Here is a 27691-nt window from a genome sequence, read left to right as displayed (position 1 = left end):
CCGGAAAAACTGAAAGAATTTCTGACACAAAAAGAACCTAAGTTTACATAAAAAACAGAACAATTCAGTTGAAGAAAGAAGAAAGAAGAAAGAAGAAAGAAGATGGAAAAAAGGGAAAATAAAGAAGAGTATTAATAAAAAAAAAAAATAAAATAAATAAAAATAAAAATTAAGATATAATAAAAGGTATTAACTGGAAAAATAATTCATATTTATTGATATAGTGGATGCAATAATATAATATTATTTTATTAAATTAATTATTAATAAAATATTAGCATCCACAATCATTAATATTAATATTAATAAAAAAAAAAAATAATAAATAAATAAATAAATAAAAAAAAATATATATATATAAAAAAAATTTTAAAAATTTAAAATTTATATAAATTACATGTTTTAAACAAAATAGAAAATGTATTCAATCATATAGCATATTAACTTATTATGATTAAGGAATAATGAAATGATTTACAAAGAAATTATCATTAAAAATATTTATAGGAAAATTTTATTATTGATATATTGAAAATAAGAATAAAAAATGAAATATATTAATTTATTATAAAAACAATATTTCAAATTTGTATAAGAAAATTATAAGTTTATGAAATATATACAAGGAAATAATTTGATTATTGACAAGATTAATTAATAAAATAGATATCGAAAATAAAATTTTTATTTGAATCAATTATTCAGACATATTAAATGATAATGAAAAATAAGAAAATAAGTAACTGATTGTTTGATAATTAATAAAATATGAATTTATTATAAAACTTATCTATTGATATAAAATGTATATTTTATTCAACTAATTATTCAAATTAATTTATTATGAAGATGATCTATGAAAATGATTGATTTGAAATTTTATTAAAATTAATATATATATATTTATATAAAAATGAATATATATAATTTATATGAAGATCTATATAGATATATATTGAAAAATAGAGCTATATTGTAATATGTTTATTTATGAAGAGTATAATATTACATGTATGCATGATATTGATTTTAATTTTATAAATTAGATATATATAATTCTTAGTAAATTTATAAAATATTATAGATTAAATGGATATAAATTCCAATTATATAAGGGTGGAAGTATAAAGAAAATATTGAATTTAGAAATGTGTTTTTTTTTTTTAGTAATAATATAATGAATTATTAGTTGCCTGGAGATGGAGATGTAGGTTTTGCATGACCAATGCGTGTTCCAAATCAGAATATGATAATGGGTGGGAGGGGAGGGAAAATAATGGGTGGGATAGAACATGAATTATTAATGAATGTGCTAGGAGATAATCGTGTAAATTATTATAGAATATTGGTTAAAATATAATTATTAATCAGATGGATATAAAAATGTATTCGCTAAATGTCAATGGTTTAAATCATCCTATTAAGAAGAAGAAATTATTATCGTTCCTTAAAAATCAAAATGCGGACATTTACTTCATTCAAGAAACCCATCTTTCGGAAATTGAATCAAAAAAATTATCTGGAGGTTGGATTTCTAAATGTTTATTTGCACCGGCTTTAAAGAAAAAAGCTGGAGTGGCTGTTCTAATAAACAAAAAATGTAATGCAGATTTTAAATTAATTAATTATGATCCCTTAGGTAGATGGGTACATATCGAGATGGTCCTGGGAAATACAACCCTGAACTTATTCAATTTGTATGCTCCTAATACGAATCAAATGGAGTTTTTTAAACAAATTCAACAATTGATCTTACCACTGGCTACATCTAATTTAATAGTAGCAGGGGATTTCAATGCTGTAATGGATCCGATTTTGGATAAAAAACCAAGTAAAGTTATGAAATCATTAGGCTTAGATAATTTGATAACATCTTGTGATTTAGTAGATATATGGCGAATTCTTCATTTTAATGATCAGGAATTTTCTTTTTGTTCTCAGGTTCATAAATCTTTTTCACGAATTGATTATATATTTGTTTCTAATAATATAGCGCAGCGTGTCTTAAAAGCAGCAATTGATTCTATTATAATTTCAGATCATGCTGGTGTGTGGATTAATCTTCAAAATAATGATGTTGAAAATTTTGATTTAATTTGGAGATTTAATAATGATTTATTAGCGGATTCAAAATTTCTTGAAGACTTTAAAATAAAAATGCAAGAATTCTTTCAATTTAATGAATCAGATGATATTAATGCTGAGATCTTATGGGATGCTTTTAAAGCAACTATGAGAGGAAATATTATTTCATATTCAACATTTATTAATAAACAAAAAAAAAAAACAATTTATTGAGATGGGAAAGCAAATTAAATTATTAGAAAATAAATTAATTGAAAAATGGGAAAATAATACACTACAAGAATTATTAAAATTAAAAGTTAAATATAATGAGATTTCTTCTCAAATTGTGAGGAAAGACATTTTCAACAAACAAGTACAATATTATGGAAATTCAAATAAAGCGGGGAAATTATTAGCAAACTTTCTAAAAGCAAAGAAAAGAAAATCTAAGATTATTGCAATTAAAGATACACAAGGTAACACACATACCAACACAAAAGATATTATAACACAATTTCTTGATTTTTATAAAGAATTATATACTTCCAATTCTTATAAAAATAAAGAACAAGACGGATTAACTTTTTTAAATTCATATATTGGACCAAATATTCCAGATCATATAAAAGGAAGTTTAGAAGAACCTATATCTTTAAAAGAATTAGAAACAGCATTGAAATCTCTTAGAGCTGGATCCGCTCCAGGTGGAGATGGTTATACGGTTGAATTTTATAAATTTTTCCAAAATATCATATTACCACATCTGTTAAATTTATATCAATATCAAATAAAGAATGAAAATATTTCTGGTACTATGGCAGAATCGATAATTATAGTCTTACCAAAACCAAACAAAGATCCTACTCTGGTTTCAAATTACAGGCCTATTTCATTATTGAATGTGGATAACAAATTAATGGCTAAAGTATTAGCATTAAGATTGGCAAAAGCTCTCCCTTTCATTATTGATGTACATCAAACAGGATTTATTGCTAAAAGACATTCATCAAATAATACTAGATTAGCATTCCACTCATTAAATTTAGCAAAAAATATAAATGATCCAGTTTTTTTAATATCTTTAGATGCAGAAAAAGCCTTTGACAGAGTGGAATGGAATTTTATATACCAAGCTTTACAATGGTTTGGCATAGGATCCGGTTTTATTAAAATGATTCAGACATTGTATAGCTCTCCTGGTGCAAGACTATATATTAATAATAATTTATCAAACAGATTTAACTTGCATAGGGGAGTTAGACAAGGATGCCCTTTGTCTCCTTTACTTTTTGATATTGTCCTAGAACCTTTATTAATTGCAATAAACAAAACTAAGGAGATAAGGGGAATATCATTTACCGATTTTGAATTTAAATTATCAGCATATGCAGATGATATATTATTATATTTAAGAGAACCGGAAACTACTATTCCATGTATACTTAATTTAATAGAAAAATATGGTACTTTTTCTGGATATAAAATTAATTGGAACAAATCTGAAATTCTCCCAATAAATGTTCATTGTACCAAGGGATTATTTGATCCATATTCATTTATTTGGAAAGAAGATGGAATAAAATACTTAGGAATTATGATCAAAAACACAATTGAAGATACAGTCAAAGAGAATGAAAAACTTTTATTAAAAAAAATAACAGAAATGTGTGAGCAATGGAATCCACTACATCTTTCTTGGTGGGGAAGAATTCAAACAGTTAAAATGATGATATTGCCTGTGGTTTGTTACCAAATGAGTATGATTCCAATATTTTTTCAGGGGTCATTTTATAAAAAACTTAACAATGTTCTTACAAAATTTGTTTGGTGTGGGAAAAGACCAAGAATCGCTTTAGTATCATTACAAAGACCAATTGTGGAAGGGGGGGTAAATTTTCCAAATTTTTATAGGTATCATCAAGCCTATATCTTAAGACAGGGTATGTATTGGATCCTCCCAGACCTTTTAGAAAATGTACCAGATTGGCTATATTTAGAATGGCGGCTCCTGTTCCCTATATATCCAGAACAGTTAATAACTATAACAATGCCTAAAAGATACAAAGATCACAGAATTTTATTTGACACTTGGAAAACATTGAGATATATCAGTAATTTATCATCAGAACCTATTGCTAAATCTCTAAATCAATCAATATGGATAAACTCCAGGATCAAGATTGGCGGATTTAAAATCGTCTGGAAACAATGGATAAATGCAGGAATAAGAACATTGAAAGATGTCATATCAGAAGGATCACTGCTTAGTTTTTCACAATTGCAAAATAAATTTGGACTAAATAAAACACAATATTTTAAATGGATGCAATTGAAGCAGGCCATTCAGGTAGGGTTCCCTGAATGGAAAAATCTAAATAATCAATATAGTTTACAGATTCTATGTTTCCAGACGGATTTTTTGGGTCACCAAGCCGCAAAATGGTACAAATTGATATACGGATTTTTAAATAAAAAAAAGAAAACAGGTCTTAGGGATATTTGGAGTATTGAGATTGGTCAGACAATTTCTGAATCTCAATGGCCACGATTTTGGTCCTGGAGATTAAGATCTACAAGGTCAGCATCTATGAATCAAACATGGTTGTTTTTATTACATAGAGTGTTCTGGACCCCAACGCGCCTGCAAAAAATAGATAGTACTAGATCTAATAGATGCTGGCATTGTAAATTGGAAATAGGGACGTTAGATCATTTAATCTTTTTCTGTCCCTGTGTAAACGCATTTTGGAATTCAATTTGGCCCCAAATTAATAAATTACTAGAAAATCACGTAGGACTCTCATATGACACCATATTATTTGGAACTGCAATGAGAACTAAGAGTCCGATATCAGCAAACAATAATAAGCTATTATTAATACTAACAGGAGTCGCCATGCAACAAATTACTCAAAACTGGAAAGACTATACCAAATTGAATTATACATTCTGGTGGAACTCTGTTTGTCATATTTATAAAATGGAAAAAATAATAGCGATACAACAGGGAAATCTTCTTAATTTCATGAAAATATGGAAACCATTGACAAATTATTCTAATGATTAGTTTCTTAGCACAATGATAAAAAGAGTATATGAATGGGGTGGGATTTGAATAATTAATGGAAGTATTTATATAAAAAGGGAGAGGGAATTATATTGTATATGTTATTGAATAATCTTTATCATATTATATTTTAAATACTATGAATTAATAATGATAATATTTCAGATATGTAATAATTAATATATATTGTATGAATTAAATATTGTAAGAATGGAAAATTTATAAATAAAAATTTAAAAAAAAAAAGAATCTTTTTAAAGGAGTTCATTTCTTGATTGATATTTGTTAATGAGGTTTTAGAATCTAACATTTCCGTTTGTAATACCTTAATATTTGTCCCTTGAACTTTCATATTGTCTTCCAATTGTTGAAAACATGGATTAATAAATGTAGGCAGAGTAGCCACAAGGTCCCAAATTGAATCTAAAGTTAGCTCCTGGGGTTTCTGTACCGGTGGCAAACAGAGTGTAGGTTGAAAAACCCCTCCAGTTCCGTGCCTTCCTTCCAAATCAATTCCTTGGGTCTTCTCACCCCCATACTGTGTCCCAACTTTGGAAGCCAAATCTGGATTACCCTCAGAAGATAGGGTATCCAGCTCAGCTCTGCCTTCCTTGATCTCTCCGGCCTCCAAGACTTGCTGCAGCTGCTGAATCCCTTCAGGCTGCACCGTCTGCGGCGAGCTGGTGTTCCGAGGGCGTGGGGGCAGAGCCCTAGCATCGGGGCTCAGTGTGGTGTCCAATCCCAGGGAGAACGCTGCTGATCCGCTTGCTCGCAGAGTCTCCAGCAGGAGCGTTTCCGACGCTGCCAGCGAGTTGGTTTGCATCCGTCGTAGGAGGTCCTCTATGTTGCCAAATCCGGTCGCTGAAGAGCTCTGCGAGACCCCAGCAGAGCTCTTCCCTCTCCATTTCGGCATCGGTGAAGAAAAAGAAGGTAACTTGACTGTTAGCAAAATTCTGCACAGAGCTCCCAGACGTGCCTCACAGCCCGATCAGTCTGCGGCCATTTTGGATCTCGTCTCATACCACATAATTCTATATTACAAGTAACCCTTGACTGAAGCAAACTTATCAGATTGTACTATTTGAAAAATATATTCAATCCACCTTATCCCACAAAAATAGAAGGGGGTAGGAAAAAAAGACAAGGCAATCTCTTAGAAGTAATTTAACAAACTTTCTCAATAGAAAAGGCCTAACATGCAACACCCCACATCATCTATAATTCCAACACTAGGGGCACAGATTCAGGTCTTCCCATAGGAATACTTTTAGGAGTCTGATTCAGACTGTTCCCAGGCATCTGACCAGAAACCATTGGTATACCATCAGATCTTCCCCATGAGAGGAGAAAGTCTCTCTCTGAGGAGATCTCCTTCACTGAATTTGTGAAGGAGGGAGGCTGAATTTTTTCCAAGAAAGGTAGATAGAGTTGTTGGATGGGGATGTTAGTGTGGAAGAGGTAATATGGTCGGATCATTCCCTGCTAAGTTTCTATTTAAGACCGGAGTTCAAGAAGAAAAAGCCAATGATTAGGAAAAATGTTCATCCCACCTTTGATGTAACACAACTGGCAAAGGAATGGATTCCTATATTGAATTGTGATATTTCAGTGTCAGTGAATGAGATGGTACAATATTGGAATATGACATTAACTAAGGCGTTGGATATGGTAGCCCTGGTAAAGATTGTTACAGTGAAAGAGAATTATAGGCCACAGCCTTGGAGATCAGAAGTAATTAGTCAGGTATGACAAATAGTGAGGAAGGCAGAACAAATATGGATGAAAACAAGGGATACCAATGATTATGATACTTTTAAGATCAAATTGTCAGAATATCTGTGTTTATGTGAGAATGAAAAAACAAAATCTGTTCAGGAGAGGATAAAGATTGCAGTTAATAGACCTCGTGAGCTGTATCATACAGTTCGGTATTTGGTACATGGTTATAAGAGAGTGGTAAATAGTGAAGGACCGGATGTGGATTGTTATATGGAGTTTTTAAAGGAAATGCTGAAGTGTCTCCTTTAAGGGAGATATTGAATACAACTTCACATATGATGTCTGGTGCTGAGAAATGGACTGAATTTGAAGTTCTAAATGAGGAGATGGTGAGAGTTATTAAAGGCTGCACTCCAACCTGTACGTTAATGGATATTTGTTCAGCAGGGATTATTCAACAATTGGCAGGAAAAGTAGCTCCTTTTCTGATGACTCTGTAAACATTTTTTTTCCTGGAGAGAATTTATCCTGATGGATGTAAGCAATCTACAGTTATACTGGTTTTGAAGAAGAAAGGTGCCAATTTGAAACAAATGGTTAATTTTTGTTCTATTTCAGTGGTTCCTTTTTTGAAAAAGGTGTTAGAGAAAATGGTCTTAGACCAGATTGTCTCCTTTACTGAAAAGGTGGATTGCTTAAATTCTTTTCAATTTGGTTTCAGAGAGGTACAAAGTGTGGAACTCCTGTTATTGTCTCTGGTGGACGTTTTACGGCAGGGTATGAATCAACATGAAACCTATTGTATATGATTTCTATTGATGTATCTGGTGCATTTGATTCTGTGGATTTAGATTTGATGCAGTAGAAGTTGGAAAGATTAGGACTGGAAGGAACAGTATTGCAGAGGTTTAGATCTTATCTGTTGTGCCATACTTTTTGGGTGTATGATGATGTTAAGGCTTCAAGAGAGGCCCCAGTGGAAAGGGAGTGCCCCAAGGTTCAGCATTGTCAGCATTATTGTTTAATATTTATGTGGCATCAATTGAGGAGGTGTTTGATCAATTGCAAGTTCATTATCAACAGTATGTCGATGATATTTTGCTTTTCATTTTTTTTCCAATAGATAAATGGGGTTATCCTAGGACAAGCAGGCAGCATATTCTCACATGTGGGTGATGTCATCCACGGAGCCCAGTATGGACAGTGTTAAAGTATACTGTCACTTTAAGTTTCTGCAAAGCTTTGAGACTGCCTGCACTGCGAACGCATGAGTGCCTTCCCACCCACCGCTGGCTCGCGGTACCTCAGTTGTTCATTTACTGCAGAGCAAAGAAGTTCTGTCTGGACTTTGTCCAAATGAGTTTGCCTTCCTGTTGCGACATTTTATTTATTTAAAAATTTATATACCGCATAAAAACTATGCGGTTTACAAAATTATATGCATACATATTAAAAATGCTAAAACATGTTTCGACAGAACAAACACAATAAAACATTAACTAACAGTAGCATTATTAAAACCTTATCTTTTTCTGCCTTCAGGTTAATTTTCTTATTTTAGAGTTTAAGTTCTACTTTATTACTTTTCGTGCTTTTTTTCATAATTGCATGGTACAGTTTAATATTAAGATGGGTATAGAGAGGGCTCATTCAAAAGCAAAGGTTCTAGACTTTAAAAAAACTAACTTTATTCGGATGGGGGTTCACGTCAAGGAAATATTGTCTGGATGGGAACGTCTGGAAGAAAATGTGGTGGGCAAAACTGAAAGGAGCAATTGTAAGTGTGGCAAACCTTTTTGTGAGGCAAGTAAGTAAAAGTAAGAGGAAAAGAAAGCCGCTTTGGTTCTCAAAGTAGTAGCTGAGAAGGTAAGGAATAAGAGGTTAGCTTTCATAAACTACAAAAGATTGCAGAAACAGGAAGGCAGGCAAAAATATCTGGTTATATTAAATGTTTGGTTCAATAGAAATTAATATTTTATAGGAGATATTTGATTGCATATGTTATGGTAAGGGTGGGAGGGAAGGGGTTAAATTTTATGTATTAATGTTAAATATGATAGAAATTCAAGTGATGTATTTAATTTCAATTGTCAATTATTGATACACTTGTTATAAGATGAAAAATGAATAAAAATATTTTAAAAAAACAAAAAAAAACCCTCCACTCCTTACAAGAGACACTATTCGGCTACCTCGTCCTCTTCCAAGGCTCCACCACAAAATAGACAAAGGATTCAGCGGCCTCAAAAAACCAACTGCTCCACAAGTCTATGCAGTCTTTTTGACGTGTTTCTAGAGAGCATAGCCACAATTTTTCCCACTCTACCCCCTCCTCAATCTATCAGGGGTCATCATTTGATTTACTATCATCTTTGGACTCTAGTCACAATGGATGCTTGGGTTTTGAAAGTTCTATAGGAGGGTTACTCTCTATGTTTTATCAAAACTTCTCCAAACAACCCTCCAAGAGAGTCCTCTTTCAATTCTGAACAGACTTCCCTTCTTCTTCAGGAAATTGAGGCTGTTCTTTAACTCGGTGCAATAGAGCCAGTACCCTCTTGCCAGAAAAACCAGGAGTTCTTTTCAAAATACTTCCTAATCCCAAAGAAGACAGGAGGCCCTCGTCCAATTCTCAACCTCCATGGTCAAAGAGAGGTTTTGCATGCTATCCTTAGGGACATTATATCCACTTCTAGACAAAGACAAGTGACTGTTCTCTCTAGACCTCAAAGAGGCATGTACACACATCCCCGCACAGACAATTCCTCTGCTTTCGTGTCAGAAATCATCATCATGTTGAGGTTAGAAGAACGGATGAGTGAGCATGGTTTAAGTTTGAATGTGGATAAAACAGAAGTGTTGTTTGTTGGATGGAACGGAGAAGAAATATGGCTGATTCAATAAATGTACTGGGGTTGCAATTACCAGTGAAGAAAGAGATGACAGTTCTGGGGGTTCTATTGGATCCAGTTTTGACTATGAAATGGCAGATTGTTAAGACTGTAAAGCATGTTTTGGTCAACCTCACATGTTATACTGTATGAAATTGTTAGGTTCTCATTTTGATTTCAGAACTGTTGTCCAAAGGATGGTATTATCCCAATTAGACTATTGTAACACTCTTTACCTTGGTATTTCTAAAACAAGGAGCAGGGCATTACAATTAGTACAAATTGCAGCAGCAAGGTTGGTTATGGGTGGGTTGAAAGCATATGTAAAGTTTTGTATGAGGAAAGAATTGTCAATGTAAACTCTTCATTGTTTGAATCACAATGCAGGAATCCTAGCTGTGAAGTTCACCAGGAACCAATGACACTAACAGCAATTGATCCCAGTCTGCAAGATGCTCTTCCTCAGTGTATTAACACTAGATGTAATGAAAGAATGGAAAGTGGGTATGTGCAATATATTTGTCTTGCATTACATGGTATGCATGCTACATAAATGGATATCCATAGAAGAGGAAAAGGAATTGCTTAAATACTTAAGGGCCTATTTACTAAATCAAGTTAGTTGTTTAAATATAGTTTTTAAGATGCTCTAACAGCAAGGTACCATGTTAACTGATTAAATTTTAATCTCAAGATTAATTGCATAAAGCTTCTCCCTCGCATTTCTTCCTGCGCTGCCATCTCCTATCTTCCCTTCCTCTCCCCTCCTCTCTATGGAAACCATCTCCTCTCTTCTAATCCCTTCCCCACCATGAGACAATTACATGACACTGTGCAGTATTTCTCCACTCCCACCAAGCTACTCTTTCATGCTATCTGCCTAGCAAAACTTTATTGGGGGAGCACTGCTGTGTCTGTGTGTGGATTTGTTAGTTGGGATGTGAGTTTGTGGCTATGGATATGTAGACATTTTCTCCCATTTCCCTACTCCATATGCTTCAACTTCCTCTTTCCTTCCCCTTTCTTATTCAGTCTTTGGCTCCTCCTCCATTAACATAAGCTGTGTTAGTGGAGGAGGAGCCAAAGATGGTTGGGTCTGTATTTGCATATTATACATTGCTTGGTTCCAGTGGCGGTGTTGGGGTTTTTTTTTTGTACTAGCAGAAATTGAGTCCCCACTAGCACATTGAAGATCTTTTTTTTTAATCTTTATTCATTTTTAAAACTCACAATAAGTGTAAAATACAATCATTTTATACTTTAACATCACTTAATATATCATAAAATTATAGCTCTCATCAAATATCCCCCCTCCCTTATACCCAACAATTAATCATAAGCAAAAGAAATCATAAAATATTCCCAACCCCCCCACCCCACTCTGGATGTGTATGAACAAAAGGGAAAAAAATTAATATTTATTCTATGTATTAATTTCAATCTTTACAGTATCTTGTTAATGGCTCCCAAATAACCTGAAATTTCTTAAAATTTCCTTGCTGCACGGCAGTTATCCTTTCCATTTTGAATATGTGACACAAAGGGGTCCTTTTATCAAGCTGCACTAGCGGGGATAGCGCGTCGGACATTTCATCATGCGCTAACCCCCGCAGCCGGCTTAAAAATTAACACCTGCTCAATGCAGATGTTAGCGGCTAGCGCAGCAGGCAGTTTAACACGCGGTATTACGCGCGTTAAACCCCTACCGCAACTTGATAAAAGGACCCCAAAGAGTTCCACCAAAAGCTATAATTCAGCCTATCCCTATTTTTTCAATTATTCGTAATCTGTTATATGGCAACCCCTGTCATAATGAGTAGAAGCTTATTATTAGAGGATATTTGACTTTTAGCCCTCATTGACATGCCAAACAATACGGTGTCATAGGATAATACCACCGGATTATCTAACAAACTATTTATTTGACCCCATATTGATTTCCAAAAGGCAAGTATCAATGGACAATAGAATAATAAATGATCTAATGTCCCAGCTTCAAGATGACAGTGCCAGCTTCTATTAGATTTAGAGCTATCTAACTTCTGTAAATGAACCATAGAAATTATAAATACAGAGGTATAGTTAATTTCTTTCTGCAGTAAGTTGCTGTCTTAATAGATGTTAATGTTGCATCAGCTCTCCCCCTCCCTCCACATTTTAACTACACTGCCTTTCAATGCAAAACATTACCACAAAGAATTTCCCATAATGTGCATTAATAGCAAAACCTTACAACTTTTTGTAAATGGGCCCCATATTATGCTCATCAATCATGATTTTGTATACTGCTACCATATCTTTACTTGATAGTCTTTCTGGTCTTATTTATGTCAAGAAAGCTCATGAGCCAAGAATACTGCTCAAGGATATGAACAAAGATAACGTGACCAGGCTAAGATATTTTAGTTAGTTTTTGCTACATTAAGAGTTCCTTTCAACTCTGATTTGATAATGGTGGTTTGTTTCTGATAGAATTATAACTTTCCAAACTAGAAAGCAAACAAACAACAAAAAAACCCACCAACTTATGCAGGCACTTTGTCACACTGGCTTAAAGATTTTAAAGGACTGAAGCCAGAACAGCTTCTTTAGACCAGATTGATTGTCTGATTCTGTATTTTCAGCTGCATGGAATGTCTTTACATTACTATGTTGGCTGTGAGTAGGATCTCAGGAAACAGATTCTGAAACATTAGTACAATATCAAGTATGTTAAGCATTTTATCCAGACAAAAAATGGGGAAAGGTTTGTGATCTGGAGGTTTGATGGTGGTATCTCTACATAAAGAGGACTTGAATTAATGAAAGATGACAATGGTTATACTTAAGTCCAGGAGAGGTGATAGTAACAACATGAGAGGTGCCTCTAAATCTTGTTTGTAGGATAGAGGGGTGATTTTTTTCCGAGGTATTTACTAAACAGAGCAGAGGGAAACATCAACTGTAAGACATGTAACTTTCCTAGAATGAAGGGAGTTGAAGAATGTTTATGCTGGTCAGATGTTTTCAGGGTTTTTGTTGTATGAATTTGCAGATGTTCTTTATATGGAATTCTTTTGGGAATCTTGAACTTAAGCAAATATTAATGCGTTCCTTCCAACAATTTCAGAAAACAGGCATTTTGTAGTATTTGACAAAGGAGTAAAACTACTCAAGTTTATCATACTTGTTGCTTTCTTAGCCTTAACTTAGCCATTTCTTTTTATATGACATGAGCCAGGTATAGCAAGCAAAAAAAAAATAGATGTTCAAGTTTCAAGCAAAGATTAGTTTTGAACAATTTCTGTTTTCTGTTACAGTGATTGTTTCGGAGTGTTGGACTGTGAATGGTGTATGGTGGATAGTGATGGAAAATCCCATCTGGATAAAGCCTACTGTGCAATCCAGAAAGAGTGCTTCGGAGGCATTGTGGGAGCCAAAAGCCCTTACATTGATGACCTGAGTTCAATAGGTAATTGTAGTCTTCAAGAAAATGTGCAGCAGAGTGATCTAATGCAGGATATGAGGCCATGTAATTCTCACCAATTATTGATACAAGTGACATCAAACACCTTGCTAAAATCCAAGGCAAAATAAACAGAAAAAATGGCCTCTTCAGTTAACAGTGGACCCTTTTACTAAAATTTTGCACTTATCACACACATCAGTAGCCAAATTAATTCACAGTAATTGCAAATCCATAGTCTGTTATTGAGACAGACATGGGGGAAGCCATTGCTTTCTCTGGATCAGTAGCATGGGATGTTGCTACTATTTAGGTTTTTGCCAGTTACTAGTGACCTGGATTGACCACCTTAAGTGGGCTACTGGCCTAGATGGACCATTGGTCTAACCCAGTAAGGCTATTTTTATGTTCTTATGTCTTCGCATTAAATTAGGGGGAGAGTGTGGCACAATGGTTAAAGCTACAGCCTCAGCACTCTGAGGTTTGGGTTCAAAACCACGCTGCTCCTTGTGACCCTAGGCAAGTCACTTAATCCCCCCATTGCCCGAGGTACATTAGATAGATTGTGAGCCCACCGGGACAGACAGGGAAACATGTTTGAGTACCTTGAATAAATTCATGTAAACCATTCTGAGCTGCCCTGGGGGATGGTATAGAAAATTGAATAAATATGTTTTTTTGTTTTAAATTCTTTATTCATTTTTGCACATTACAACAAGTGTAGCAGATAAACTCATATGAACTTATAAATACACACTTGATTAACTCTCATATAACACTTTAAGTATAACATTTCATTACAAATTAATATTCTATAATATTTTGAATATTATGTAATAAACCTAATATTTAAACTATTCTTATTAAATAGAAAAACCTCCCCTCCCATCCCTCCCATCACAATATTACATACAAGTACCATTACAATGAAACTATTGGTATATTCATATATTATGAAATAATAAAAATAACCCCCCCCCCCCATATTTCCCCTCTATTCAAATATCCTATAAATAAATAAATGTTGTTGGCATGCCCAGCATCTTCCTATCCAGTTAAAGCGGACACAATAAATTTATCACACATTAACTGCATTGCAGATAACACAGATACACTATGCACTATGGAGGTGGCGTTCACTGCTGTATTAGCAGTTAACATATGGTATCACACCACATGTTGTTTAAGGCACAATCTGTACCCATTCCTCGTTTGAAAGTTAATGTGGGAAAAGCAGTTACTTACCTGTAACAAGTATTATCCAAGGACAGCAGGCAGCTATTCTTACAGCAAGGAACCAGCAAGAAATGTCTAAAATGAACTGTCACTCTTAGAAATTAAGAGACTGTCCATACATCACATGCCTTACTGCCCACTGCCAGCTTACAGGACCATCAGTTAAGTACCAAAGCTAAGAAACCAAGAAGAGGTGGGCAGGTTATGAGAATATCTGTCTGCTGTCCTTGGATAACACCTATTATCCCAGGACAAGCAGGCAGCATATTCTTGACTGATGGGTGACGGCACCGATGGAGCCCCGGTACGGACAATTCTAGAGTGATCTCACTCTAAGAACTTTAGAAAGTTCTAGCTCGGCCGCACCGCGCACGCGCGAGTGCCTTCCCGCCCGACAGAGGCGCGCGGTCCCTCAGTTTCTTAGTTTCCGCGGAGCTAAGAAGACGCGTTTTTTTCAACGGCTGTTGAAACTTTTTTTCTATTGCCTTCCCGCTCGCGTAAACTTTTGGCTAATTGGCCTTATTTGGTTTCTTTTTTCTTTTTTGTAAAAAAAAAAAAAAAAAACATTTTTCTTTTCTTTTTCTTAATTTGATTTTCCCCGGCGGGGCCTTCTGCCACCATCGAAGCCTCGGCCTTCGATTTGGCGGAAGCCGTTTTTCCTTTCATGCCCCCTCAACCGGGTTTTAAAAAGTGCCAGCGGTGTGCTAGGCCTATATCTCTCACGGACCCACACAACTGGTGCTTACAGTGTTTGGGTCCTGAGCATCAGGCCTCTACTTGCACCCGCTGTGCTACTCTAAAAAAACGGACTTTAAAAAATCGCCAAATACAGCAGCGATTACTGTTCGGTGCCGAGATGTCCGACCCCGTTCCTTCGACTCCGGCTTCGGCACCGATTCAGTCGGCACCCTCGTCTTCGACGCCGCGTGATTCCACACCGGCGTCTCAACAGTCAGGTAAGCCGGCTAAGAAGCCTTCCCCGCTGGAACGTCTCCCGGCCTCGAGTGCAGTGAGTCCAATCCTGCCGCCTGTAAGACGCCAGCGGAAGCGCTCCGCCCCTATAGAGGTGAGTCCCTCGACATCGGGCTCCTCATCTCCGGGGCGTCGAGCGGCACCGCAGGTACCGCAGAAGAAAAAAGCGGTACCGGTGCCATCCCTTGATGACCGCATTACGGCCATCCTTCAGGCGCAGCTTAAGGAGCAATTAGAACGGCTCCTTCCTGCTATCATGACACCGAACCTTCCGGTGCCGGCCCGCACCGAGCTATCGGTACCGATTGTGGAACAACCCGTATCGATACCGATTGTGGAACCCGTGTTACCCGCTTCCACTGTTTCGGTGCCGCATCAACTAACCTCATCGGTATCGATGCCAGTCCTTGCACCGGAGCCGAGAGCTCACCATCAATCGGTACAGACTTCGGCACCGGTGCGACCGATAACATCTCCTGACTCGGTATCGATGAGGTCGGGTAAGTCGGTGCGCAAGACCCGACACTTACAAACGTCGACACCTGAGTCTCGGGACCATTCTTCCCATGTCAGGGACCCTGATCTGTGGGGAGACTCAGAGGAACCCTTTCTTTCTGAAGGCGAATGTTCCTCAGAGGAGGAGGATTCGGCTGTCCCTGACCCATCCTCCAAACAGGTCACTTCCTCTTTCTCCTGTTTTTTGAAAGAGATGTGTGAATCCTTGTCCATTCCTTTGGAGGCTGAATCCAAAAAGTCTAAAGCTTTTTTGGATGCTCTTGATTTTGACCAGCCTCCAAAGGAATTTTTGAAACTTCCCCTTCATGACATCTTGAGGGAAACTTTCTATAAGAATTTAGAGACTCCTTTAACTGTCCCAGGGGCCCCACGTAAACTGGATTCTCTATATAAAGTAATTCCCATTCCTGGATTCGACAAACCTCAACTTCCACACGAATCCTTATTTGTCGAATCCACCCTTAAAAAGACTTCAGGAGCCAGTGTATATGCATCTGTCCCTCCTGGCAGAGAAGGAAGGGCCATGGATAAATTTGGTAAGAGGCTCTACCAAAATGCTATGTTAGCAAATAGGGCTAGTAATTATGCTTTTCATTTCTCTTTTTATTTAAAGCATCTCCTTACCACCATGGCTTCTTTCGAAAAGTATCTTCCTTCACGAAAGCATCAATCATTTCATACCTGCTTGTCGTCTCTTTTCCAACTACGTAAGTTTATGGTTAGATCCATATATGACACCTTTGAACTTACATCCAGAGCGACAGCAATGTCGGTGGCTATGCGCCGTTTGGCCTGGCTTCGGGTATCCGAGCTTGATGTTAACCATCAAGATCGGTTAGCCAACGCCCCGTGCCTAGGGGATGAGCTCTTTGGGGATTCCATGGACTCAACCACACAAAAGCTCTCTGCTCATGAGACGCGCTGGGATACCCTGCTTAAAAATAAAAAGAAGCCTCCTCCACCAAAACCATATAGACAGCAGTCGGCCTACCAACGCCGCTTCACAGCTCGTCCATTACCTGCCACTGCTCAGCAACCCAGGCGTCAGAGGCAACAACAACGTCAGCCTCCCAGACAGCAGCAGCAGCAACAATCTGTGAAACAACCTCCTCAGCAGAAGTCACAGCCCTTTTGACTTCATTCTCCACAGTATAGCCAGTATCCCTATTCCTGCTCTCCTGCCTCAGCCTATAGGAGGTCGACTTTTTCTGTTCCTCAGCCGGTGGGAAGTAATCACTTCGGACCAATGGGTCCTCAACATCATCCGCCACGGCTACTCTCTCAACTTTCAGACTCTTCCACCTCAAAGCCTGCCAAAAGAGTCTGCTTTGCACAGTCATCAATCTGCCCTCCTTATTCAGGAAGTCCAATCCCTACTCCTTCTGAACGCTATAGAGGAGGTTCCTCTAGATCAAAAAGGGCAGGGATTCTACTCCCGTTATTTCCTAGTCCCCAAAAAAACAGGAGATCTCAGACCAATTTTAGATCTTCGCGATCTCAACAAACATCTGGTAAAGGAAAAATTCAAAATGCTTTCTTTAGCCATCCTTTATCCTCTTCTGAATCAAAACGACTGGCTATGCTCCCTCGATCTCAAAGAGGCTTACACTCACATACCGATCAATGTAACCTCAAGACCATATCTCCGATTCATGATCAATCATTGTCATTACCAATACAAGGTGCTACCCTTCGGTCTAGCCTCTTCTCCAAGGGTATTCACCAAATGTCTCATTGTGGTAGCGGCATTTCTACGCTCTCACCACCTTCATGTATTTCCTTACCTGGACGACTGGTTGATCAAAGCCACATCCGCTCAAGCAGTTCTCCTGGCCACCAACCAAACCATCCAGTTTCTACGAATTCTGGGGTTCGAGATCAATCTACCCAAATCTCATCTCATCCCCACTCAAAGACTTCAATTCATTGGAGCGATCCTGGATACACTCCTAATGAGAGCTTTCCTACCATCCAATCGTCTTCAGACCCTTCAGTCTCTATGTCAGCAGGTGCTTTCACTTCCTTCCATCTCAGCCAGACACATGATGGTACTTTTGGGGCACATGGCATCCACAGTTCATGTCACACCTCACGCACGTCTTCACCTGCGCACTCCTCAATGGACCCTTGCTACTCAGTGGTCCCAAGCGACGGATCCTTGCTCACGACACATATCTGTGACATCATCTCTTCGTCGGTCTCTTCAATGGTGGTTGGTATCCTCAAATCTATCCAGAGGTCTTCTGTTCCATCAGCCTCCTCATCAACTAGTCATCACCACCGACGCCTCTCTGTATGCATGGGGAGCTCACTTGAACGAGTTCCAGACTCAAGGTTTTTGGACAGCCCAGGAAAAGAAGCATCAAATCAATTTCCTGGAACTCAGAGCGATGTTTTATGCCCTCAAGGCCTTCCAACATCTTCTCTTTCCTCAGGTCCTTCTGTTGTGCACAGACAATCAGGTTGCGATGTACTACATCAACAAACAGGGTGGGACAGGCTCTCGCCTTTTATGCCAGGAAGCCCAGAAGATCTGGACTTGGGCCATAGATCACCATCTCTTCCTGAAAGCTATATACATTCAGGGGGCACAGAATTCTTTAGCGGACAAACTCAGCAGAATTCTCCAACCTCACGAGTGGACACTCGATCCTGTAACTCTGCAGTCCATCTTCACTCAATGGGGCACTCCTCAGATAGACCTCTTTGCAGCTCCTCACAATCACCAGCTGCCCCTATTCTGCTCCAGACTTTACTCTCCGCACCGTCTAGCAGCAGATGCTTTTCTCCTCGACTGGTCGAATCTGTTCCTGTACGCCTTCCCTCCTCTGCCTCTCATGTTGAGAACCTTGTTCAAGCTCAAGAGGGAAAGAGCCACCATGATTCTAATTGCTCCGAGGTGGCCCAGGCAACATTGGTTCTCCCTTCTACTTCAACTCAGTTCCAGGGAACCCTTTCTTCTTCCTCTGTTTCCATCTCTGCTTACGCAACAGCAGGAAACCCTTCTACATCCCAACCTCCAGTCTCTACACCTGACAGCTTGGTATCTCTCGGGCTGACTTCGACTGATACTCTTTTGTCTCAGCCCGTTCGTTCCATTCTGGATGCCTCCAGGAAACCAGCCACTCTGCAATGTTACCATCAAAAGTGGACGAGATTTTCTTCCTGGTGTCTTCTTCATCATCTTGATCCCACTTCCCTAGCAGTGGAGACGTTGTTGGATTATTTACTTTCTTTGTCTGACTCTGGCCTTAAGTCCTCTTCCATCAGAGTCCACCTCAGTGCCATTGCAGCTTTTCATGAGCCAGTCCATGGAAAACTTCTTTCAGCTCATCCCCTGGTGTCCAGGTTCATGCGTGGGCTTTTCAATGTGAAACCACCTCTTAAAGCCCCTCCGGTTATCTGGGATCTCAATGTGGTTCTTTCCGCTTTAATGAAGCCTCCATTTGAACCTTTGGCTACCTCTCCTTTCAAGTTTCTCACTTGGAAGGTACTTTTCCTTATTGCTCTTACCTCTGCCAGGAGAGTCAGTGAGCTTCATGCACTGGTTGCAGATCCACCTTTTACGGTTTTTCACCATGACAAGGTAGTTCTGCGTACACATCCAAAGTTTCTCCCTAAGGTTGTTTCTGAATTTCATCTCAACCAATCCATTGTTCTACCTGTTTTCTTTCCAAAACCTCATTCTCATTCTGGGGAACAAGCTCTGCATACTTTGGATTGTAAAAGGGCTCTTGCTTACTATCTGGAGCGTACGAAACCCCACAGATCAGTTCCCCAACTTTTTCTGTCCTTTGATCCGAATAATTTGGGACGCCCCGTTTCTAAACGTACGTTGTCTAATTGGCTAGCAGCGTGCATTTCATTCTGTTATGCTCAGACCGGACTGACACTGGAAGGTTCCGTCACAGCCCATAAAGTCAGAGCAATGGCAGCATCTGTAGCTTTCCTCCGTTCCACTCCTATTGAGGAAATCTGCAAGGCTGCTACTTGGTCCTCAGTTCACACTTTTACATCTCATTATTGTCTGGATGCATTCTCCAGAAGGGATGGTCACTTCGGCCAATCTGTTTTACAAAATTTGTTTTCCTAATGGCCAACCTTCCCTCCATCCCTCTTTTTGTTAGCTTGGAGGTCACCCATCAGTCAAGAATATGCTGCCTGCTTGTCCTGGGATAAAGCACAGTTACTTACCGTAACAGGTGTTATCCAGGGACAGCAGGCAGATATTCTTGCGTCCCACCCTCCTCCCCGGGTTGGCTTCTTAGCTGGCTTATACTAACTGAGGGACCGCGCGCCTCTGTCGGGCGGGAAGGCACTCGCGCGTGCGCGGTGCGGCCGAGCTAGAACTTTCTAAAGTTCTTAGAGTGAGATCACTCTAGAATTGTCCGTACCGGGGCTCCGTCGGTGCCGTCACCCATCAGTCAAGAATATCTGCCTGCTGTCCCTGGATAACACCTGTTACGGTAAGTAACTGTGCTTTATAGGTAAGTTTGTTTGTTTGTTTATTTATTTAGTTTGTTTTATATCCCGTCCTCCCCAAAGAACTCAGAATGGGTTACAATTTACAATCACAATATAAGTTACATTTGTAATGTTACAACCTCATCTTACAAGGTTATTCTCTTGACATTGCATAGATTTAGAGGCATCTTGAATAGGATCACTTTAGAGTCCGGAGCAGTACCGGTAAGTTAGAAAAAGGGGATACAAGGTGCAGCCTTATCACATAATTTCAGCAAATAAAAATGATATCAAGCATGCTTGGGACATAAGATTTGCTTTATCCCAGGACAAGCAGGCAACATATTCTCATATGTGTGAAGGGAAGGAATATAAAGGTAGGGTTATACTACCATCTCCCAGGATAAAATGAGCAGACAGATTAAGAAATGTTTTCAGAGATTAGGAAAGCTGGAGAAATGGGCAACACTATAATAATGGGTGATTTCAATTACTCCAAAATCACTAAGGAAAAGGACATATATAATCACTATAACTCAAAATTATGCCCTATATGGAACAAACAGGGGCCTCTGAAACACTGCAAGGCCACCTCACCAACCAAACACACACGAGCAATCACACACACCCCACTCGCTCAGAAAAAGAAAAGAATGTGGAGAAAAAGCCTCAGTTCAGCTTCATCTGGCAAAAAAACTCCACTTATTCAAAAGCAAGAAAGGTTAAAAACACTTGCAAACGTGTGGTAGACAACCAATGGTGGAAAAAAGGCACTTTAGCAACCCTCAGAAAAAACCACCCGTATGTGCAAAAAACAACCCCCCCCCCTCAGAAAGTCAATCCCAAACTATACAGTGAGAGAGTCGATCTCAAAAGCTGAAGACAGCTTAATGACTGCAAAGCCTTCCCATACCGAATTGACACTGACGCCGGCAACTTGAAGAAGACCGGCATCGCGATATATGAGTCATAAGAATCATAGGAGACTCCTGTGAAAGTGCTACCGGTGGCAAGAACTCAGCCGGATTAACACCAGAAAAAAAGGTGTTGACATGGTCGTCGACAGGAACAACTGAAAATACAGCTGAACATGTAGACGTCGACATTGACACAGACGTCGACAGGAACAACTGAATATACAGTTAAACATGTCGGTGTGGACCGAAGTTGTAGACATGAAGGGAAAAACTGCTGAAAAAGAAAAACACCGGTAACGCTGGCTGCCTCGCTGGTACCATCAGTGCTACGCTCCAGAGATGAAAATGCCAGTATCGAGACACACATCACGAGCGGGGTGGAAAAAATTGTTCAGCAGGAAAGAAAAAAACACTGGTACCCTTGACCCATGAACCAGTACCATCGGTGTTGCTCCACGCTTCCAAAATGAGTATGCCTGTATCAAGGCACTATGCTTAAGCTCCTACACCGTTAACATAAACGGTACCTCATCCCCTCCCTGGAATCCGATATGTGGAGTCCCGCAAGGCTCACCCCTCTCTCCTATCCTTTTCAATATTTACATGTCCTCTTTGAAACTCCTTCATCTATCCCCCCTGGAAACTCTCTACACCTATGCTGACGATATCCTCATCCTCCTTGAGACCAACTCGAACCTCACTAACCTCGCTGAGAACATATCCGCATGTATAATGAACCTTCAATCCTGGGCACATTCTGTACAAATGAAATTGAACGAGTCCAAAACAAAACTACTTTGGCTCGGCCCAATATTAGGTCATTTACCCACCTCCATCCCATTATCTTCCGGCTCCACTCTTCAGCTTGAGTTTTCAAGCAAAGTCCTTGGCATCATCATAGACTCCTCTCTCTCTTTCAATGACCATCTCAACTTCTTGGTAAAAAAATGCTTCTTTAGTCTTCATATGCTGAGGAAAGTGAGATCGTACTTTCATCATTCTCACTTCGTCGTCCTTGTTCAATCCACCATCCTCTCTAGACTGGATTATTGCAACGCCATCTATTTAAGCCTAACTAAAAAAAATTCCATAGACTTCAGCTAATCCAGAACGCCGCGGCCAAGCTTATTTTCGCTAAAGGCAAGTTCGACCACGTCTCCCCACTCCTGTCCAAACTTCAGTGGCTCCCAGTTCACTCCAGAGTCCTCTTTAAATGTGCCTGTTTAGCTTTCAAGATCCTACATGGCATCCTTCCTCCCGTTATCCCACTTTTCTGGAACACCTCCTACCCTAATTCCACTAGATCCTCCCAAAAACTAAAACTATCATTCCCCTCTGCAAAAGGTATATCCCGCATAGGAAAACTAGGAACATCCCTCCCCTTTAGAACCACAGAACTCTGGAACAACCTCACATCCCCGCTCCAATCCTTCCGCAAACACCTGAAAACTTGGCTCTTTTCAAAAATCTAACACCTCCCGCTCTTTGGTACCCTGTCCCTCTTTATCTTCCTAGCTCCTTTCCTATAACCCTTCATTGTAGCTCCTTTTCAACCTAACCCTGTAAACCGTGCCGAGCTCTACGCTTGTGGAGATGGTGCGGTATACAAACCTAAGGTTTAGTTTAGACTCACTGCTACAATGACCAAGGTCGGCAGGATTAAACTCATTGCTACAATGACCTGAAGCCCAAAAGAGAAGTTTGCGAGCCAACTTACCTAGATAGGATTGGGCCTGAGCAGCAAAATCCATGTCAGTGTGGACTGGAAAAGCGATACTAGAAGTGCAATGGGCACCGGATTACTGACATTGGCGGGTGCCGGATTCCTGACGGCGCCGATGAGAAACTATTTCTGAGGAACCCACATGAAAATGCGCTGATGAGGAAAAAAGAAGGGGAAGAAGAAAATGGCAAGGCCGAGGTCCCGATATTGCTAGAATTACTGAAGGATGTCAGTGAAGACAACTTCCCCAGCAAAACAACCACTCAGATAAAAATTGAGCAGGAAAAACCTGCATGGAACAACAGCCATAAGGTGGAGAGAAAACAGTATGGCAATCCATAAGGCCCCACCAAGCCAAACCGACGACGGTAAAAGAAAAAAAAAAATAAACTATAATTGTTTAGTTCTTTTTTTTTTTTTTTTAACTAACAATGAAAGAAAAGAAGAAACTGACTAAAAAGTTAGAAAACCGCAAGTGCAGGAAGGCAGCGAAAAGAAAATTTTTCAACAGCCGTTGAAATGCGACTTCTTAGCTCCGTGGAAACTAAGAAACTGAAGAACCACACACTTTCATTGGGCGGGAAGGCACTCACGAATGTGCGGTTCGGGCTATTGCTAACTTTTTAAATTCTTAAAGTGGCAATGCACTTTTTAAAATGGTCCGTACCGGGGCTCTGTCGGTGACATCACCCATCAGTGAGAATATGCTGCCTGTTTGTCCTGGGATAACAGGTGTTATCCGGGGACAGCAGGCAGATATTCTCACTTCCCTCCCACCTACTCTGGTTGGCTTCTTAGTTTGCTTACAGAACTGAGGAATCATGAGCTAACGTTGGATGGGAAGTCACTCATGCATGCACGGTACAGGCAGTCTCAAAGCTGCTTAAGAAGTTTAAAGTGACAGTAAACTTTTACCACCATCCATACAGGGCTTCGCGAGTGACGTCACTCACACGTGAGAATATCTGCCTGCTGTAACTGGATAAAACCTGTTATTGTAAGAAACTGTACTTTAGAGGGTATGTACTTGTCATCATTAGACATCCTTTGGACAAGAGACTTCATGTAGAAGAACATATAGAAGGTGTAATTCAGGTTTTTGCTCATGAGAATGGAGCCCTGGAACACCCTGTGACTAAACTTATCTAGCATACCGCCTTCTCTGCCAGGAGGAGCAATGGCATAGGCTTTAGAGCTGTGTGCTTTCTTTAAAAAGGATTTACCACTAGGGACTGGGGTTGCAGCTGTGATTTGTCAAATCCAGGAGCAGATTGAAGCTTATAAAGAGAATCCAATCTCTTTGGAGCCACTGGTATATGAAGGGGGATTCCCAGTTTTTGAGCAAGGCCTCCTACATGAGGTTGTGGAGAGGAACCTTTAAGCAGTGCTTGGGCAACTCCTTGTAGTTGAGTGCCTCTTTGAATTCTGCAGTAGGTTCTGTTTCAGATTTCATTTTAATTGGGAGATCTTGCCCCATTTGCCTGATAAACTTGGTGAAGGAAAGACTGGCAGGAGACAGTCTGATCAGGTAGTGAAGCTGAATCTGGAATACTGTCATCAGAGAAATCATCATTGTATGCCGACATGCTAGAAACAAGAAAAGACAAGTCAGAATCATAGTCATCATCATATTGCCCCATAGACCTAAAACGGTGGTTGGAGTGATAAGGGGAGCGCTTAGCAGGGTGTCTGGCAGCATTATGATGCCTAGAAGTAGAGCTATGACCTTGGGGGAAACGTCGACATGGCTGCCGAGAAGGCCATTGAGAATCAGATGACGTGCTCCACCCCCATCCCACCCCTGATGATGTTGCGGGCATAGACACAGGTGATAGGCATGTATTATCGATGCCCTCATTAAGCTTACCTAATACATGTGCACAATCTATGAGTGCACGGACTCAGTCGAGGCTAGGAGCATATTGATAGGATTTAGTACAGCATGCAACTGCAGTAGACTGGCTAGCCCATTCCACAGCAGCAGATTCAGATGATTTTGGAGACAAGGGGCCTGTACCGTAGATGGTATATATGGGGCCGGTTGCTGGAACTGGGGTTCCTATGCAGTTGGCACAGAATTTACTTGATGTTGTAGAGATAGCACTTATGCAGCAAGCAGCACAAAATGTGCTTGCTGCTGTAAAGCTGGTGTTTGTGCAGTAGGTGGCACAAAATGCACTTGCTGCTGAACAGATACTGGAAAATGTGCCTGTATAGTAGTCAGCACAGAATGCGCATGTGCAGAGTTATCAGGTCATTGTTCCTTCAATGGAGATGATGCTTGTGATGCAGCATCATTGGAGGGGAACAGTGCTTGTATTGCTTAGCTTTCTTATGTGGATCCCCCCAATGGCGGCAGTACTGAAGTAGCTGAGGTACAGCTGGATATTGAAGTCGATGGCCCTGGCTGTGAAGAGAAGCCTCAGCATTGGATTTGGCCATTCTCGACGCTACTTCAAAACTGACATAAAAATCTAAAACTTATCGGGTGGGGAGGGGGGAGTAAAGGACTTGAGAGAAGAACTGCCTACACGAGGTTCCTCAGCAAGGAGTGGGAGACTAGTAGGTATAGACCTAAAAGCACTCTGTTCTTTAATCCTGAAAAATTTTTACAGGAAGGCACAAAGCATGCATATAATACACACAGAAATTAAATGTGTATAAAATATGTATGTGAAAAATGAATACAACACATGTCGAGAGGTGTGTAAAGAGAAAACCAAACTATGGTTTCTCCACTTGTGGAAAACAAAGAACTGATGGTCCCGCGATCTGGCAGTGGGCGGGAAGGCATCTGTGTATGTGTAGCATGGACAGTCTCTTAATTTCTTAAAGTGACAGTTCACTTTAGACCAGACATGTCAAACTCTGGCCCACAGGCCAAATCTGGCCTGCCAGACATTTTAAATTTTATAGTAAATCTGGCCAACCGGCACGAACCGCTGCCGCCGCCGCTGCTGCTGCTCTTCATTCGCTTCTGCCTTCACCTGGTCTCCTCTTCAAAGCAGTCTGCTGAGGATCACCAGCCAGTTGTAGCAAACCTCGCAGGCCGCTGTCCACCTCAGTAGCATGTTCCCTCTGACGTGATCCCGTACATCAGAGGAGGGGCAGGATCGCGTTAGAGAGAACATGCTACCAAGGTGGACAGCGGTCTGTGAGGTTTGCTACAGCTGGCTGGCAATCCTCAGCAGGCTGCTTTGAAGAGGAGACCAGGTGAAGGCAGACACGAGTGAAGAGCAGCAGCGGTGGCCAGAGGAGACCAGGAAGCCGGGATGGAGGGAGGGTAGGAAAGGCAGGCCAAATCTGAAGGTGAGACCGGGAAGAAGGGGGGAAAATATACAGGCCATCGGGACAGGGGCGGGCCCTGGTATAGAAGTACCCGGCGGGAGAGAAGAAAGGTCCAGATGTGCATATGCCGGACTGAGTGGAAGGTGGGGTGGGAAAGAAATAAAACAGAGAGGAGAGAGGGAAGGAATAGAAAGAGAGAGAAGTTGGACACAAAGGATAGTGTGGAAGAGGTATAGAGATACTGGATAGAAGGGTAGTTGGGAAGAGAAATGGAGAGATGGTGGACCCTGGGGTGGTTGGGAAAGGAGGGAGAGATGCTGGATGAAAGGGTAGATGAGAAAAGGACAGATGGTAGATCTGGGGATGGTGGGGTCCATCGCTGCAGCTGCGGATATGGACATGAATAAAAGGAAAGATACCAGACTTCCGGGGGAGGGAAAGGAAATAGAAGGGGAGGACAGAGATGGAAGATGGATAGTTAGCACAGAGAAAGAAGAAAACGACAAATGGACAGGAGACTCTGGCAAGTAAGTTATCAGAAGACAACCAGAACCTGGGACCAACAAAAGATAGAAAAAATAATTTTATTTTCTGTTTTGTGATTACAGTATTTATTTTGTTTATACCACAGAGCTGGTGTAGGGTTGGAAACGTTGTAACCCTATACTTCTACTAAGACTAAGCCTTAGTCACTTAGGGGTCCTTTTATTAAGGTGCGCATTTAGCACGTGCTAAATCTGTTAGCGTACCTTAATTAAAGGACCCCCTAATTATCTTAATTAAAAATTCGGCCTGTGGCTTAGCCTTTTTTTCAGATTTCGGCCCCTTATGTGATTGAATTTGACACTCCTGCTTTAGACATTCTATGCTGGGTTCTGTGGATGATGTCACCCACATGTGAGAATATGCTTCTTGCTTGCCTGGAATAATAGCATGTACTAAGGGCTTCTTTTACTAAACTGTAGTAAACACTAGTACATGCTTATTGCATCTTAAAAAGGACTTACCACAGGATGCGTTGAGGTGTCCTGCGGTAAGTTTAAAATGCGTGCATTTACAAACCATGGGAAAACATTTTTATTTTTCTGGAAGGAGGCATGTCTGCAATCAGACTGTGGGAATTTTTGTGTTAGTCAGCACATCTACATTGCTGCAATCTAACTGAATAGCATGTGAGCCCTTACTACCTACAAAATAGGTGGCGGTAAGGGCTCATGTGCTAATTTTTTGGTAATGGCCATGTACTAATGGAAACATGCATAGCCATAATAAGGAAAAAGAAAATTTTCCAGCAGCAGTAAAAATGACCTTAGCACATGGGAAACATCTGCATAAGGCCACCTTTTACTGCAGCTTTGTAAAAGGACACATAAGTGTTAAGCTACT

At 39.8% G+C, this 27691-nt stretch overlaps 1 protein-coding gene across 1 annotated transcript in view; it reads left to right on the top strand.

Moving 5' to 3' along the window:
- The window catches only part of CACHD1 (cache domain containing 1), a 389271-nt gene that overhangs the window by 330082 nt on the left and 31498 nt on the right, over positions 1–27691 (top strand). Inside the window, exons 22-23 of the mRNA XM_033916184.1 lie at positions 10132–10248; positions 13044–13195. Coding sequence (XP_033772075.1) covers positions 10132–10248; positions 13044–13195 — 269 coding nt within the window. The remainder of the gene's footprint in view (positions 1–10131; positions 10249–13043; positions 13196–27691) is intronic.

Source organism: Geotrypetes seraphini, chromosome 12, assembly GCF_902459505.1.
Source record: "Geotrypetes seraphini chromosome 12, aGeoSer1.1, whole genome shotgun sequence".
Classification (NCBI taxonomy): domain Eukaryota; kingdom Metazoa; phylum Chordata; class Amphibia; order Gymnophiona; family Dermophiidae; genus Geotrypetes; species Geotrypetes seraphini.
Note: the sequence above shows the minus strand (reverse complement) of the source record. Positions and strands in the feature narration are given on the sequence as shown.